This window comes from Phoenix dactylifera, chromosome 3 (genome assembly GCF_051530095.1).
Source record: "Phoenix dactylifera cultivar Ajwa chromosome 3, Ajwa_hap1_PhDact_Kaust_v1.1, whole genome shotgun sequence".
Classification (NCBI taxonomy): domain Eukaryota; kingdom Viridiplantae; phylum Streptophyta; class Magnoliopsida; order Arecales; family Arecaceae; genus Phoenix; species Phoenix dactylifera.
In genome coordinates, this window is record NC_143192.1 from 41,992,456 (window position 1) to 42,010,020 (window position 17,565).

At 39.6% G+C, this 17,565-nt stretch overlaps 1 protein-coding gene across 1 annotated transcript; it reads left to right on the forward strand.

The window, feature by feature from the left end:
• Positions 1–4,392: 4,392 nt before the first annotated feature.
• On the forward strand, positions 4,393–6,479 carry LOC103718491 (uncharacterized). The gene is made up of 2 exons (XM_008807347.6): positions 4,393–5,038; positions 6,080–6,479. Exons 1-2 carry the CDS (start codon positions 4,581–4,583, stop codon positions 6,171–6,173), a joined length of 552 nt encoding a protein of 183 aa, XP_008805569.1. The 5' UTR covers positions 4,393–4,580; the 3' UTR covers positions 6,174–6,479.
• Positions 6,480–17,565: the final 11,086 nt, after the last annotated feature.

Consider the following 17,565-nt stretch of genomic DNA (forward strand, 5'->3'; position numbering starts at 1 on the left):
TGAACTTATGTGTATTTTGTGCACGAAGGAAAATTTGTAACAATAGCAGCAAGATTTGAATGCTGACGAAGTTAGATGGCGCATTTTATCTATGTGGCTGCATGTATTTTGTGGAATCCCAGATGCTGAGATAATAATATGTGAATCTAGATAGATTCAGAACCTGTGGATTCTAAATTTAATGAGATATATTGGTAGAATACTTTATTAAAAATTTAATATTTAACATGTACCCTGGCATCTAACACATTTAAATTTATCGGTATATTGTATCTGAATGGAGAATTGGAGTTTCTTTATCACATCTCTGCTATCGTCGTTACTATGCATGCCTGGTGAAAGTTACTGTAGCCCATCTCTTAAAGTCTTGCATGTGCTTTTGTTCTCTTAAACAGTTGGGATGACAAGAAATCAGGCCAATCAGAGGTTTTGATCTTTTTTAAGGACAGGACCTTGTGTTCCATTAAAGTCTGCTGCCAATCAAAGCGCGGCGACTGAACGGACCTTAGAAGGAATATCTGAGCTTCTCAATCGTTAGAAAAAAAAAAGAAAACATAAAGGCTTTTTAGAAACCCCTTGGCACGTTGGCAAGACATTATCCTGGGGCACCAACATTCAAATAGAAGAAAGAAGAAAGAATTCGGCACTTGTTAGTACGAGACTGCTTTGGTGGAAGAGAAGAACGGATTTTCGTAGAGAGATATAGTAAAGTATATTAACAATTTCTGAAAGCAGAATTTTGAGGCTTTTACTTTATTACGGATGATTGAAATTGCTAAACAGTAAACAGGTTCTTTATTTGTACAAGTACGATTCAGCTCTTGATAAATTTCTCTTCTAATTATTATTATTATTATTTGTAAATAGCAAGTGACAGGGGAAATAATTATGACTGCTAAATTTTTTTTTTTGAAGTTAGAACTCAACTACTATATTAATTGTACTTCCCATTATGTTGTCCATTACTATTATATCATCACTAACATGCGTGATAATAAGAGAAAGCATTGATGGCCGCAATTTGTCTGAGAATGTAGAGCATACTCAATGTTATGTTAGGACCAGATTCATATGAGGCATCTATATGTAGGATGTATAGAGGTGCGATCCATAATTAGATGTGCCAATCCAATACGAACATTATATGGCAACAAGCCGGTTTGGATTTTGATGAGTTTATATTTGAAATTCTTACTTGCTAATAGTCAGGTTAAGCCATATCGATCCTTTTATACTTATAATTTATTTGGTTCGTTTGTGTATATCAAATCAAGTTAACTGGTAATTGCACGTTCAATCCAACTAGTTTTATTTTTTTAAATAAATGAAGTTGTATAACCTTTTGATTTTTACATATTTAATATATGTATCAAATTCGTTTTTCTTTCCAATCCATTTATCATTCCTACGTAGCCAATCTCATGGAGAACTTGGGTCTCACGCCCGAAGCCTTTCCTTTTTCCTTGGCTGCCAAGTTTTCAAAAGTAGGCGTTCGCGTACCAAGCACGTCTCTATATTCCTACAAGATCAGATTTCTGAGACCAAGCCATATGTACGGCAGCAGAAGCTTTAGCGAGCAGTGGGACCCGCTCGGGTCCAACCTTCCCGAAGCCAGCGTGGGGCCGCCGGCAACTCCCTCTCTCTCCTCCCACTCATAACAAAACGATAATTTAACAAGGGAACGGCACCCGTGGAAGTATTTGATCAAATTAAAATCTACAAAGAGAGGACTCGGTTCTCCAACGAAGGACAAATGACCGAAAGGGAGTCTGAAGGAGCGATGGACACGGAAGTCCGGATGGGAGCTAGTTTTCTAACGCAACGAATATATATTTCTTAAAGGCTGGACGCTGGAACAATGACCTCAGATGCTAGAAGATTACTAGTCCTAGACTTAAAGGAAAGAAGATGTGCCGAAATGAATGCTGTTCCCTGCTTTTGGCTCTTTCTTGGACACCTAGAAGGTGGTGGGACAGCCCAAGCGCTTGAAAAAAGAAGACCGAGTTAATCTGACTCGACCATATACAACATCTGGCTGGACAAGAATGATACGATCCACGCTCGCATTTGCCATCATGCTTAAAGTTCCAAATGCTTGGTTGAATAAAACAAAATTCTGAAAAATTTCAAAGTCAGAAAGAAGTTGTAACGTGTCATGATGAATCATAGGCTTCTTTACTTTTGGAAGTTAAGGGAGAACTGCCACCTTCTAACTCAAATTCAGAACCTCTCCCTAATATATGCATCAATGAGAGGAGCACCAACTGACTCAAGTCCTATTGGAGTGGTGAATTCTATTGCTACATGTTGGTGCATGGTATATTGCAACTGTTTTTTCCTTGAAGCGCAAACAAACATTTAGGCAGTAGTGTACATGGTAAATGTTTAATTGCTATGCCAGTTAATTTACATCACCAATTTTGACATGCATGTGGAATGACCTGCAAGAGAGCAAATCTAAATAGTCCTATTGACATGGAATCACCAATTTAGTGGTTTATGTTTTTTAGGGAAGTATTGCTCAAGGCCCCATAGATTGTGGCTACAAAATTGTTGTGGTTAGAAATCATTATGTGCCATTATAGTAGAACAAATTTGAAAACCAAGATTTCAAATTACTTCATTTCTATGCTAAATATAACATGTGGATATTCTAAATAAGTATTAAATTCTTGAAAAAGTTATTAAGATACATCTACCAAAAAAGTTTGATTCGTAAGTTGTAAGAAGTTTGATAAAATTGGATTACATATTAAATATTTTATACTTCAAAATCAACAGTATTGGATTATTTAAAGTTTTAAAATTTATATTGCTAATCATGACCTATATCTCATGATGCCTCCCAACCAAAAATTATATTTATCAAAGGTGTTTGACTAGTGCACCGGGCAGATACAAAAATAAATGGGTTTTAATAGCATAATAAGATGGTTTGCTATGATTAGCGTGCTGGGTCCTTAACAATGATAATTTTTTAAGCAAAAACGAAAAAAGGAAGCGGAAAAAAAAGGATGGATGATAGATATTTAATGCTTCAATCTTTAGAAGTCTTCCGACTCTTTCACCAAATGGTTGCTTGAACAGATAGCCTTTAAGGCATGGAATATATATAGAAGAAGTGTAAAAAATGAAGTAGAAAATAAGTCTTCGAACTTCCAGGCTTACTTACGGGAGAAAGACTCCTAGGCTTTAGTAAAAAGGGAAAACTAAAAGCATAGACATCGGAAAAGTTACATGAGACCTAAATAGCACAATTAGATAGTATTTTGATTGTTCTAAAATAAAGAAGTAAATTTATATTTAGAAAGGACAAGTCCTAATTTAATCCTAACTAAATAAAGATTCCTACTGGATACCTAAATATAAATATCTTTAAGAATCCAATCTATGCATGCTCAGGCACTAGTAAACTTACCTGCTTTATGGTGCACTCGAGCATCATCTCACAGTAAATACCATTCATAGATAGGAAACCACCGAATCATATAAATTTTAACTATACAAAATTATTAATTATATGGAACATAATCAAAAGATAGGGATCTTCTGCTTATATGATCCATTCTTGAGTTTCCTTTATAAACCTTTGAACAATATTTGGGACTCATTTTGTTTGTAGAAAAAGAAGAAGATTCAGATAGGAAAGTAGCATTCATATGAAAATAAGGTTTTCATGTTTTATAGAAAAGAAAAATTTATGAAGAATATGAAAAAGCTACTTTTGCAACAGTTGGAAATTGAGATTTTTTTTTAAAAAACTATCTTTAAGTCATCAAAATCTATGCATAAGATTTTTTTTCTTTATTAAAATTATAATAGGTATTTTATACAATTTTTTCGAGAAAGTAAATGCTTAACTCAATATAAGTCATTCCGAGGTATATCATTTTTTAATGATTAACCGAATATATTAAAATATATCATATTTTCAGAAGTTAATTTTTTTAATATATATATATATATATATATATATTTTTTTTTTATATTTGAAACCAAACTCGTGTTCAGGGGATATGCTAGTTATTTGTTCGGAGAACACCTCGTGATAACTTGAAACATTCCAAGAGGTCAAATCAAACCGATAGAAGACGGCAGGACGGGCTGGATTCAGGGATTTTGGACCATGGGAGCGGTGAGTCAACATCAAAGCACTGAATTCCATGAACCACCTCATTACTAGTGGTGGCGGATCCCCTGTTTGGTGCCAAATAGTTTCTTGCAATATAATATGGTGCTAATTAGCCGTTATTGTTTGTAATGATGCTCCAATATATCTTTGCCAACGAAAGGATCCCACTTGAAAAAAATTAAGCTTCTAGATCAGCTGATCAGGTCCCATTCACAACCAGTCAATTCCCCTCTAACCGTGTTTTGCGCGCGAGCCATCAATTGCTCTCCACCAAGCTCACCACAACCTTCTACCCTGTGGCGACTCACACCAAAAACCTCCCAACGTTCAACCATGACTTCTGCTACATAAGAGAGGAAGAAGCCAACAAAGTCCTGAGACGAGACTAGCAGGCTCCCATCTCCTCGTTCTCTCCTGTTCCGTTGACCTTTTGCCTCTCTTCTGAGACATGCTTAAGGGAAACTCGGAGAACAGAATTGCAAGCCCAGGAGCTCTCTGGTTCCCGGGGGTGAAAATGGAAGGCTTCGAAGTGGCGCCTCCATCGGCGAGAGCGCGAGAGATAGCCAGGAGCCGAGAAGAGCTCCTCGGTCTCCTGCGAGACCTCCCGGAGTCGGAGTATGAGCTCTCGCTCACCGACCTCGTCGAGAAAGGATCGGTCGCTAATAATTCAGCTGCGAAGGACAAGAATTCGCCGGAAGGAGAACGCGACCGAGCATCATCTGCTGTGAAGGAGAGAAAGAAGAGGAGGAACAGCAGGGGCAGCTGCGGCAGCAGCAGTGATGGAGTGCTTCTAAATTTCTATGTCCCGGCTTCCTTGACCCGGAGCCTCACCGCACCAAGATCATCAAGCCGTGCCAGCCGTGTGGCGGCTCATGGTCATATGGACATCACGGACTGCAACAAAAGGTAACGCTCGATAATATTTGATAGCAATGGAGCGATCGATGGCATATCGTTGCCTTGCTTAATTTTTGATGCTCATGTAATCGGTGAACTTTGAATCATTTGGACGAGATTATTTAGTTTTACTTGTTGATAATTAGATAAGGACCAAACAAATTAAACAAAAACTTTCGTTCTTCTATTAATAATCCAAATTTTATGCGTTCTCCATCAGTTGAGCCGGGGAGATTCATGGCCTGCGGGTATGGCAATCTGTTTCATAGATCCTGTCTGATTGTAAGGATTAATAGTGTTTCGGAGCATCAGATCTGCGACCATAGATTGAGCGAGTGGAGTTGCGGAAAGGTGGTTGGTTCTCCTTAACTTGCTTATGTAGCTGAATCTAAAGACCGTGAAATTCCGCCATCTTGAAAACTCGGAGATAATATTGAGTATCCAATTGAACCCGAAACCAAGAGTTTGCAGACAAAAGGATTAATAATATATGTCAGGCTTTAGCAGTAGCAAACTCGGTACCAAACCGGTTACTAAAAATTGTCTATAAAAGAGTGATGGAGAAATAGAAGAGATTGCTTACCATATAAATTATGATGTTTTCTCTTTTTATAAATGATATTATATGTTTGACGACCCATCCACCATTTTCTTTTCCAGAGAGACCATGCTTTTTTGCCACCCCTCGAGTTTTTTTAAAAAAAGTCTACCTTTGCCTTGGACAAGGTGCATGCCAAGTTTTGTCAGGGGCTTTAATTTTCAACGACCTCTTCTTTTTGCCAGATCTTTCTTTAACCAATATAACATCAATTTCAATGCCCCTCCATACATATCAGAACATACATTTGGCTGATAAAGTTTTGTTGGAACTATGCAAGTCTTGTGATATATATATGTGGAACAATGACCAGTGACCAAAATCCGATAACAATTTGAAATCGTGACAGTTGGTACAGCATACCGGTTTCTTGTGTGCTATTTCATGAGCCTCGTTACTACTAAATCATCATTTGAATAACTAGATGAAACTATGTTGCTCGGCTCTTTCAGGGACAGGGAACCCACCACGCTCGGATGTTGGTCGGCTTTCTGGGAGAGAGGGCGTGGGAAGTTCCGGCGACAGGCGTTGGAAAGAACGAGATGAGACGAGATGTCACTTGCTTCCTTCGTTCTTTTCCCTCTGGAACTCTGGTTGCTCTCTGGGCTCGTGTTGATGCCATCGGGCCTTGAGTTGGGTTGGCAATTAACTAGGCTATGCCTTGACCTTTCATGACTTCCTATGTTTGTGCGTCTGTAAATTATGATTTCTAGCTCAAATAGGATGGACTGACAGAGAACTTCGCCAACTTTGTTATATTTTTTTAATACTAGTGTTCAGCATCTGTGATTGATACAGGACTAATCATGGATGGCTGTGATATTTTATCTGATCGATTATTATTATTATTTATTTGACTTGGCAAGAAACCTCCTATTTCTTTTTTTTATTATATTTTTTTTCGAAAAAAAAAAGAAAACTTGAAATCTTATGCATGGTGTGACAAGATCTCTGGTAACAAGTTGCATGAACTTTCCCAGTGGAGTGGTAAGCCACCTGTTAGTCTTTCCTGGCAGGTGAGAGTATTTATAACAGCGACGAGTTGGACGAAAGTGGCACGCAAGGTGCATGAGAGTAGGAGGATACGAATGCTCCTAATCACATTTGAACTCAAGAAATTTCTTTTGCTTTTACTTTATTGATAAATGCTACTTTCAGTTGTCACACTCTTCTTGCGTTTTTTGTTGAAGGAGAGCATGAAAGAGCCGAAAATGACAGAGACGGAGACGCATTTAAGTTGGAAAATGGTTTTACTAAACTATCTTTTTACAGTATGGGATAATGATCATACATCCAATTAAGCCACCTCAAGAATATACATCTTGATGCAACAATTGGGTGTCCCAACTGCACTTAACTCAGTTGGCATCCGTCACAGTGTTAAAGAAATCCTGTGAAGGTATCATCGTGGAATCTACGATCCCTATAGTATTTCTTCCTGAGGAAAAGAATTACCGATGTAGGAATTTTAAGTACCATTAGAGTCATCACGGCCAACAATACAAATGAGAGAAATGAAGGTGATGGTTGAAAATATCTTAGAATAGTCTCATATTGCGTAGGTTAAGAATTCTTGTAGTGTTTCTATAATATATACTTAAGCTGTGTTACTTAAGCTTTTAAGTCAGATCTTAACATGGGTTTAGAGACTATACAATGCTAGCTTTAAATATATTGTGATCGATATCTCAAGATGGGATTGATTCCATTGGTAGCTAGAAATTAATTCACGAGTATTTGTAAAACCTCCTCTTTTACTCGTTTTTAGTCTCCTTCTATAAGAAAATAAATAAAACAAAAAAGATCTGCAATTTATTGCTGTTATTCCATCAAGGTGAATCTCTCTGATATTTTTTTTTCACTAGATTTTTTTCAAATTTAGGTTTTCCAGCAAATATTCCTAGAGAATAGTGCTAGTTTCCCAATTTAACTTTTGGCAAACTCCTATTTACCTAGCAAAAGGGATTTCATAATGACTGGTAGGAATAATGTATTTGTTTCTTTATTTTTGTCTGTGTGAATCTAGGAGAGATTATTTCGGTAAGTTTGTAAGGGGAGCTTCTCTCATTAGCTCCTGGAGCATTCCTTTCCACGTTATCGCTACATTAGTTTTTGCCCTAAATAATGTTTTAAATTTGTGAGGAGACATTTTGTGAGATTTGGCTTAGAATGGGCCGTTTGGGCTAAAGCCGGTAGGCCCAACCAGTTTTAACCAATGGCCGAAGGAGAAATCAAAATAAAGGATCGTGATCGTGATTCTCTGCTCCTCCTTTCTCAGGTTAATGGAGGCAGGATCCATGGCAGCCCTATGGCGGCTTCACGGCAGCTCTGCGGCCGCCTTGAACGACCATCGAGCAGAACTTCTGCCTTCTATCACATCCTAAATATAAAGTGAAACATTCTTATAAATTTTATGGGTTCTTCCTTCGATATTGTTGTTTATGTGCAGCCAAGGCTTACACATAAAAGCAAAGATGGCGAGCGTTTTGGAGAAATCCCAATAAACAATTGAAATGGTCGTATTGCACTCCCGTGAGCTTAGAGCTTTTCTTTTTCCCTTCTCAATAGCTCATGCTTAGAGCATGAACATAAGAATCCTTCAAAGCTGTTGTTTTTCTGTACTTCATGACATCTCGAGTCAATTTACCTTCGCAGCATTAACATTAATTCAACCCAATTAGAATGCGAGCTTACTTGAGAAATCAAGCAGTCCATGGTCTAGCATGGCCCAATCAATATGCATTCCTATTCTGCATCTCTTGTCTCCAACAATCAAATTTTAAATAGTTCGGATCATCAAATAAGAATTGGGATGGTGGATCGAGTCATAAATTGCTACTACCTATCTAATAATTCATTCTTGGAAGAGTCCAATGTTCGAACCTTGATAGTGGCATTATACTACCATATTTCTTAAAAGAGTTTAAAGAATTGTAGTACAAATACTCACATAATCGAGCAACAAATATCAATGGACGAATGGTAAGCATGCCCCTCATTTATAATTAGGGGTGGCAATGAATTAGGTCAAGCCAAGTAAGAACAACAATATATGAAACCTTGACTTGTACCAGGCTGGACTCGATATTGAGTCAAGATCTCAAAACCCATACGTACCTGCACATGTCATTTTAGGTCACCCATTTTGACCCTAATCCAATCTATGTTGCAAGGCTCGATCTCTAGTAGATCAAACCTAACCTATCAAATCTAATCTTTATGATTAGTGTGGGCCAATTTTCAAAATGATTTAAACAATCAGCATTAGGAAAATACCAACCATTCAAAAAATTCATATTCGATATCATAACAAACCAACATAAATTATTTCAACACAAATAGAACTGTACATTCACGACTCGAGTTCGGTCAAAGCTCTAACCTATACCTGATCAATTTAAACTTTGAATTAAAAAAAAAAGTCCCAAATTGTACCCTAACTAAAAAATCTTTGACCCAAACCTAGTCCAAATAGGACTGGGTTAGATCGAGCTTTCTGACCGGGTCAATTTTGCAACCCTTATTTGCAGCAATACCTATAAAATCAAGTTCCACATGTAACCCTGCATAATTGGAGAAGTCTAATCTACTGATAATTTGTAGAACCTGGAACTTCTAAGCATCCCGTCTTCCGACTGTTGAGGAATAATAGTCACATATCGGATAAGTTAAAAATTCTTATGGTACTTATATACTCTCGGGCCTAACCATCTAAAAGCTCTAATTTTCAGATAAGATCTTAATATAATATCAGAGCCTACCGATCTCTCTTGTCCATTGAAATCTCCATACTCCCACTTACTAATCCACATGTCGCACTTCTTTCCAAGTTCCTTCCCTCGGGCTCTGCACATGAGAGGATATGTTGAGGAATAATGGTCCAACATCAGAGAGGTTAAGGATTCTCGTGGTGCTTATATACTCTTAGGCCCATTCATCTAAATGTTCGGATTTTTAGATAGGTTGTTAACATAGTATCAGCATCCACCGATCCTTCTTACCTATCAAAACCTCTATTCTCTCACTTACTAATCTGCGCATCACCTCTCATTCTTGGTTCTGTCTCTCGGGCTCTACACATGAGAGGAGGTATTGAGAAGTAATAGTCATATATCAAATAGGTTAAGAATTCTTGTAGTGCTTATATGCTCTCGAGCTTATCTACCCAAAAGCTCGTATTTTTAGATAGGACCAAAATATGATATCATAGTCCACCGATCCTTTTTGCCCACTAAAACCTCCATGCTTCAACTTACTAATTCTTCTTGTGGTGTTTATATACTCTTGGGCCCACCGATCCTTCTTACTAATCCATGCTCCCATTTTTGGATAGGCTCTTAATATAGTATAATTGCCCATTGATCTTTTTTGCCTACCGAAACCTCCATTCTCCCACTTACTAATTGACGTGTTGTCTCTCATTTTAGATTCTATCTCTTGGACTCTACACATGAGAGAGGGTGTCGAGGATTAATAGTCTTATATCGAGTAGTAAAGAATTCTTGTGGTACTTATATACTTTTAGGCCCGTTCATCTAAAGATTCACATTTTTAGATAGGATTTTCACATGGTATTAGCCTACTGATTCTTCTTACCTATCTAAATCCTTGTACTTCTACTTACTAATCCACGTATCGTCTCCATCCATTTAAACACATCACACATGGATTTTTAGATAGGATCTTAATACCGACAAGTAATTGTCGAAGCATTCATGACTTCAAGTTGCATTTGATTGTAGAATAAGAATTAGAATAGAAAAAGTTAAGCTAATTAGCGTAGTTGTGCAATAAATTAATCGTATTTGTCATGTAATTCGTAGAATGATGTTGGCAGAAGATTCTTTCTTTTTTCACAAAAGAAAAAATCTAAGCATGGATCATTGCTTTATGATATAAGAGAGGTTTATCAAAAATTTTCTGTGTAGCGTTGACATAACTATTCCTCACTCATGCGTGCTTTTGAAATAAATGCTATCCTAGCGTTTCGCCTGTAGAAAGGCACATTCACATGAAGGAATATGACTCCGGCAACTACAGCTGAGTCTACATACTAATAGACGTGTTTATACAACCGAACTGCCGTCTTGGCTTTTGAACATTAGACGTGTTCATCTAATGTTGACCGACGCTTTTAAGCATTGGTTAATTCGTAGATGAACGACGCTTAAAAGCGTCGACATACGTTTCGTTTTTGGCTGACGCTTTCTGGAAGCGTCGGCCTAAACTGAGCCCACCCCCACCTGCCCGACGTCTTACCCACGCTTTGGAGGGCGTTGGCAGGAAATCTATTGATGCTTAAAAGTGTCGGTAAAGACCAAACAAAGTGCTGGGACATATCCTTTCTTTTGTAGTGCCACCACCCAAAAAAAAAGAGCCGAAAAAAAAGAAAGATATTGTCCAAGCTTCTCTGTCATCTTGTTTAGCCTCGCCAATAGTCAATCCTCAACTTCAAATTTCAAGATGCCAACCTTGTGAGATTTTACTTTTCACTCGTCATTTTGGACATTTCATCTTCTTTTTTCTCTCTCTCTCTCTCATACACACACCCCAATCACATGGTACCATGTGAACAACGTGGCGGCGCACCACACCAATCACATGCACATTCCCTTGGGCTCCATCCATTATCCACCCATCTTGGGAGTGTGCAGCCGTGTCACGTTCCAGACACGGGTGCTAGGTTTGGGGCGTGACAGAATTGGTATAAGAGCTTAGGTTTAAGATCACTGGAGATCATTGAAAAATTAGTATCAGAGTCTAAGGTTTAAGATTACTAGAGATTGTGATAGAGATGTATCGGGCCTTGAGGTTATAATCACTTGGGACATGATAAAAGTTGTAGAAATAAATTCACTGTTTAGGTGAAAGATCGCTAGACATGCGATACCATGTATGTATTGGGTTGGGTATATGATGAGTCAGAAGGACTGGATAATACCGTATCATGTTCATATGTTATTTAAATGACCTAAAAGTTCAAACTTGATATGGTTGTAGATGAGATCATGCTTATAGTTTTGCTGCTAATTATTAGAGTGAAGTTTGTGCATGGATCTATTATAGTATTGGAGTGAGCTAAAAAAAGATTTTTCATAATATTAGAAAAAAATGTCCTTCGAGGCTAAATCTGTATGAGGATTTTATTTGGAATTGAAATTGTCCGATATTGTAAATAGGTGTATTTCTGTTGGTCGATTTAATTTTATTTTTAAGGCTATAGAGTATGCATATTGGTGGAAAATTCTAGCAATTTAAATTTTTATATTTGGATTGGGCTACTAGATATTTCTTATAATTGTTGGAGTCTATTGGATGTGTTAATTTAAACTCAAGTCTAGATTTATGATTTGAGCAGAGATCTCTTGTCATTGTTGATGAAGCCACTAATAAAATATCATATTGAGTAGAGACGCTTACATGAATTATCACATATAGCATTACCGATGGATATTAAAAATCTTGGTGAATAAAATTTGGAGGTTAATAGAGTTATTTTTACTCATAGTGATATTGGCTCAAAGACTGCTAACCCATTGAATTTGGAGTAAACCCTTTTAGAAAGAAAGGTCGATCTAGATTGTCTAATCAAATCGCTTAGAAAATCTAGGGTTAATCCACTTTAAATTAAATTTAGATATTTTGGATTTTAAAAAAGTTGTGGAGATCATGCAATGACCTTAGACTCGATTAATAGCTTGAGGGTTAGTTATGGTAAGTATGATGGTGGAGTACTTTCAAAGTTTGAATCTTAAGTAAGTTAATTTCGAGGATGAAATTATTTTAATGGAAAGGTGAGTATGTAATAACCCAGTTTTTTTTGGGCTCATGGGCCGACCCAAAGTGGCCAGGCCCAAGGGTACTGTTTTTTCTAGAAAAAAGAGTACTTTACTGAATAAAACACATTGTGTAGTCGGTATGTGGTTGGTGATGGAATTAGTTTTCACGACTTTCTTGAATGATGGCTGCACTTGTATGGCGGCACAATAACACTGTTACTTGAGATCGACTTTGGTGAACAGTACCTCACTACTTTCTTGAGTAGTTCTTATTGGCACCTTTATCGACAATGCTTGTCTTTCCACGTGTTTGATTAACTTTGCTGCAAATTAGCAGGTCTCAAGAAATCATACGAGAAGCTTCAAAAAAATTGAGAGAGCAAGGATTGATTGCCTATCTTAGCTTGCTATATGGTATGTATATTGATTATTGCTTTTGTATATAGCATGTGCTGAAATATCAGTCCAATTTAATGTTTTCATCATTCTACATGTTTCGCATGACTACTTATGATAATTTTACTTTATTGAAAATGGAAGGAAGGAAAACATAGGTTGCAAATTGTGTTTGAGAATGTCTCAATCATATCTGCAATTATCACAGTTGTAGTGTCACCTTGCAAATGCCTTGATCATTGCTGTCTATGTTCCAAGTATTTAATGAACAATAATGTTTACTATTGGGAGTTTGTGGTGATATGGCACGATCAAAGACTTTTCCTTGTCACTACCATGTCGGAGATATCACAATCATAATTGTCATCATCGTTCTCATTTAAGATTTAACAACAGTGCCAAGGTTACAAACAGTAGTTTGATTGCCTTGCCAACCTTATTTCAAGTATCTGGTGCATGACTCTGCCTTTCTTGGTGCTTTCACTGTTGAAGTTAACCCAAACTATTGAGATCTGGATCAGATGTATATCTACCATATCCACATATGCATTTTTTTATCATGCTATGAGGATTCAATTTAAATCTAAATTTCAATGTTGATTATTGGTGAGTGAATACAGAAACAGGTTGGACATCCATAAGTAAGAATGATATCCGTTGGCGATGAAATGAAGCAGGATGGCATTCATTGCCAACCTTCCATTCAAAAAGGAATCACATGAACTGTAATTGGATGTCAACAAGGGCTTATATGGGATATTAACAAATGTGGATTACTAAGGCATACATACATGGTTACCAAGGTATTAGGGCCATGGCTCTTAGATTGCTGCCACCAGAATTGTCATTAATCCAAAACTAATAGCTGAATCCTACAAAATATGGGGAGGTTTAATGAACTTATGTGTATTTTGTGCACAAAGGGAAATTTGTAACAATAACAGCGGTACTTGAATGCTGACAAAATTAGATGGCGCATTTTGTCTATATTGGAGAAATTGCAATAAACAATGGAAATTGTCATATTGCACTTAGAGCTTTTCTTTTTCCCTTCTTCTTGGCTCATGCTTAGAGCACGAACATAAGAATCCTTCAAAGCTATTGTTTTTCTGTGCTTCATTACATCCCGAGTCAATTTACCTTTGCAACATTAACATTAATCTGACCCGATTAAAATACGAACCTATTTGAGAAATCAAGCTGTTCCGCATCTCTTGCCTCCAGCAGTCAAATTTTGAAATCCTTCCGTTTATAAGGAAGTCAACTTGCCAACCACCACGAAACAAACGGTCTTAGGTCAACATTTTTGACGATCCTGTCCAAATCAAGTGAGAAATTCTCTAGATCTTTCGTTGCAACCAAGTAAAAGATAAGCAACCAAGTCAAACACACCGCGAGACAGATTACTTTTTTTTTTTAAGGGACAACTTTGCGACAAAATTGATTGAAAATAAAAATACTTCAACGAGCACCCTCTGAAGGCCTCCATGACCAACTTATAAATGAAAACAATGGGCTCGGGATCCATGGCGAACTTATCCAAAAAGTGGTCCCCAGTTTGACTTTAACCGAGGACTTTTACAATGCCAGACAACACAGTCGACGACCCCGAAGGAACTGATCCGCTGGTGGGTCCCATGCAAGGAAAATGTTATAATTCGGACTATAGATGTGGTGAGTCCCCTCCTGAACGCCGTTCATACGTTTTTGCCCTCGAGGGAAGCTAGACTATGGTTGGAAGGCTCACCACTCTCTTTTTAGACCATGAGTATTTGACGCAACGCGATCACATTGACTTCGTGGTGGTACGTATGCCACGCATTAGAAATTAGTATTCACGTTAATTCCCATCAAAGAATGCTAGACCGCACGATTTTATTCTCGGCTCTGCACTTTATGTGGATTTATATTCGGCAAATCCCACCAATCCCATAAGAAGAGGAAGTCGATGGAGAGAACATGGCATCCACCAATATATAGTATACGGTCGGATGATCAGTATTTTGAAAAATAAACAAAACAAAAAAACTATGTACTGGTTCTGATAAACACCATGGTCTGGAAACTATATATCACTTACTTAAAGTTATGTATTGCCTTCCTAAATGACTAATTTACTTGATATATATCACTTGGTTATGTAGTGTGTACTGATAAAAGTTATGTTCTAATAATTTTGTATCATTTACCTAAAGATATATTGATCACTATTGAGTGTGTATCAAATAGGCTTACGGCATGTATTAGAAGTTGATAAGTGTATATCATCTGGCTATGTATTGTATATGGGTGAATATGATATTCTAGAAACTATGTATTAATTTGTTTGAAAATGTGTATAAAGTTTCTAAATAACTAATTTGTTAAGTGTATACTACGTACTGTGTTGTGGTTCAAATTCGGCCCGAGAGTGACCTTGCCGGAGGGGTCGGAGGGAGCTGACAGAGAAGGGCCCCGAGCTTGGGCCGGGGTGTCGTTACGGATACCTGCGATCGACGGGACCTCTTCGGATCTTGGTCGATCCTGTAGAGCGCTTCGAGCCCGACTCAAGGGATGCCATTGTAAATACCTGCGGTCGACGGAGACTCTTCGGCTCTTGGTCGATCCTGCAAGGTCCGAACTGCATAGATAGCTTTGCAGAGTCAGCAAAGAGCTCGTCAAGGCCGGGACACAAAGTAGGGACGGAGGCTACTCTCGAGGTCGGGACAGAGGCCGATCTCGAGGTCGAGACTGAGGCCGCTCGAACTAACTAAGCTTTCTTCCGCCTATCCCCTTTTCTTTTATTCTTGTAAAGTCGGCCACCTAGTCCTCTTTATAGTCTACCTTCGTATTCGTGTGGACTTCAAGGTCGGCTTCAAGGTGGGCTTCCCGAGCCGAGCTCGAGTGACACTGTCACATCACTCGAAGCGGAAACGGCTACGGGGGCTGTTTAATGTGTGGCGTGTGCCCTCCCTTCCGAAGCGTTGCTTTGTGGAATACGAGGGGCTAATCATTAATGCCCTCATCTCTCGAAGCGTTCGCTATGATGATCGGTTTTTAGTACCGTGATCTAGGGAGATCTGCTGAGGCAGCTCCTGGGCCCGCTACTTGGCGAGATCCGGCTACCTCACCTCTTGATTAAGCCGATCTGAGTCATCGAGGGAGGCTATATAAGGCCTTAGAGAGATCCCCGAGCCCTTATTTGATCTCTTGCTTCCTTTCTTTCCGGCCGCCATTGTCACTCCTAAGCTTTCTAGGAGGCTTCCGGAGTATTTTGGAGCTCCTCGGCGAACTTCGCGGCGAGCTTTGCTCTTAGTCTCCGACAGCCCTCTTTTCATGCTTTCTTTTCTGGTGAGACCTTAGGTAGGTGTCTTCATCTTTCTCGATCGCTTGGAAAAGCTTTTTCTATTTTCTTTTGTTTAGATTCCCTATGAGCAAGGCAATGGGATCGTCCTCAAGAGCCCTCATGCTTAGCACGGGTCCATCCCGAGCTCGGGTTTCTTCGGAAGCAGGGGAGGCCGAGCTCGAGGTGAATCATGGTCCGTATGGGACCGGCTCGAACATAGATGAAGAGGAGCTAGGACCGATTCGGGCTCAGTTCTTCTTTTCTCAAGAGTTCACCCTTGAGCTTCTAGAGCCTGGGGCTCGAGTCACCGACCCTCCTAGAGGTTGGATCGGAGTGTATGTAGAAACACTCCGAGCAGGGCTGAGCTTCCCCATTCACGGGTTTGTGAACAAGCTGCTGGAGACTTATCGCCTTGTCCCGGCACAGCTTGCTCCGAACTCTTGGAGGATGATCATCGGCTTCCTTGCCCTCTGCCTTGCCTATGGTCTTCACACTTCGGTGAATGTCTTATGGGGTTGCTTCATACTGAAAGCTAATCCTGCAAACAAGGGGTGGTGGTACTTCTCTCCTCAGGAAGGCCACACTCTTTTTCGAGGTACTCCTTCCTCCATTCATGGGTGGAAGGACAAGTTCTTTTTTTTTCCTCCAAGCGGTCGTGGGGGTTTGACCTGACTTGGGGATTGCCACAGGCTGTAGTAAATAATAAATCTCCCAAGTTGTCGCGGTTCGAGCAGAAAAGTTTGGACGAGCTGCTCGAGCTTGGAGGGGCTCTGAGGCTTCCTGATCTGCTCAGCGAGGAAGCTCTAGTAAATGTCGGTTTGAGTTCAGCTCATCCTGAGGGTAAGGGCGGCGTAGCCATCCTTCTTTTTTTTCTCCCTTTTTTAATATTTAACTCCCGCTAAGGCTTATGTTATCAGAGATCGCAGGGATGCTTTTCGATGCCAAGACTATAATGGCTAGAGGCCATAAGAGGGTAGCTGCCTCAGATGGAGCTCGGCCCGAGCGAGGGCTAAAGAAAGCCAGGGTCGCATCGTCTTCGGATGTCATGTGGGATGAGCCCGCTCAGGTTGACACCGCTGAACTTGTCCGGCCTGGGCTCGAGTAGGCCTTAATCACTGAAGTCGAGGTGCCCCTACTGATGGTAGAAGGGGGTGCTATAGAGCCAGCGGGAGCGCCTGGGGACGGAGCTTGAAGGGTCCGCAAAGCCGTCCGCCAGTGCGGATCGGACCCTGAGCCAAGGAGTGGGCTCGGGGTCCTGACTTCTTCGGGGATCCCGTCCACTCCTGGGGTCCCCACCTCTGCTGGGGTCGCAGGCTCTTCCAGGGCCGGGCCCTCATCTAGGGTGCTGACCTCCGCTAGGGCCGCGAGTTCTTCCGAGGCCGGGTCCTCATCTGGGGTGCCGACCTCGGCTAGGGCCGAGCCCACTCCCTAGGAGTCT

Coding starts and splice junctions, on each gene's coding strand:
- LOC103718491 (XM_008807347.6), top strand. CDS start 4,581: ATGCTTAAGGGAAACTCGGAGAACAGAATTGCAAGCCCAGGAGCTCTC. Junction 5,039..6,079: donor ATCACGGACTGCAACAAAAG/GTAACGCTCGAT, acceptor CGGCTCTTTCAG/GGACAGGGAACCCACCACGC.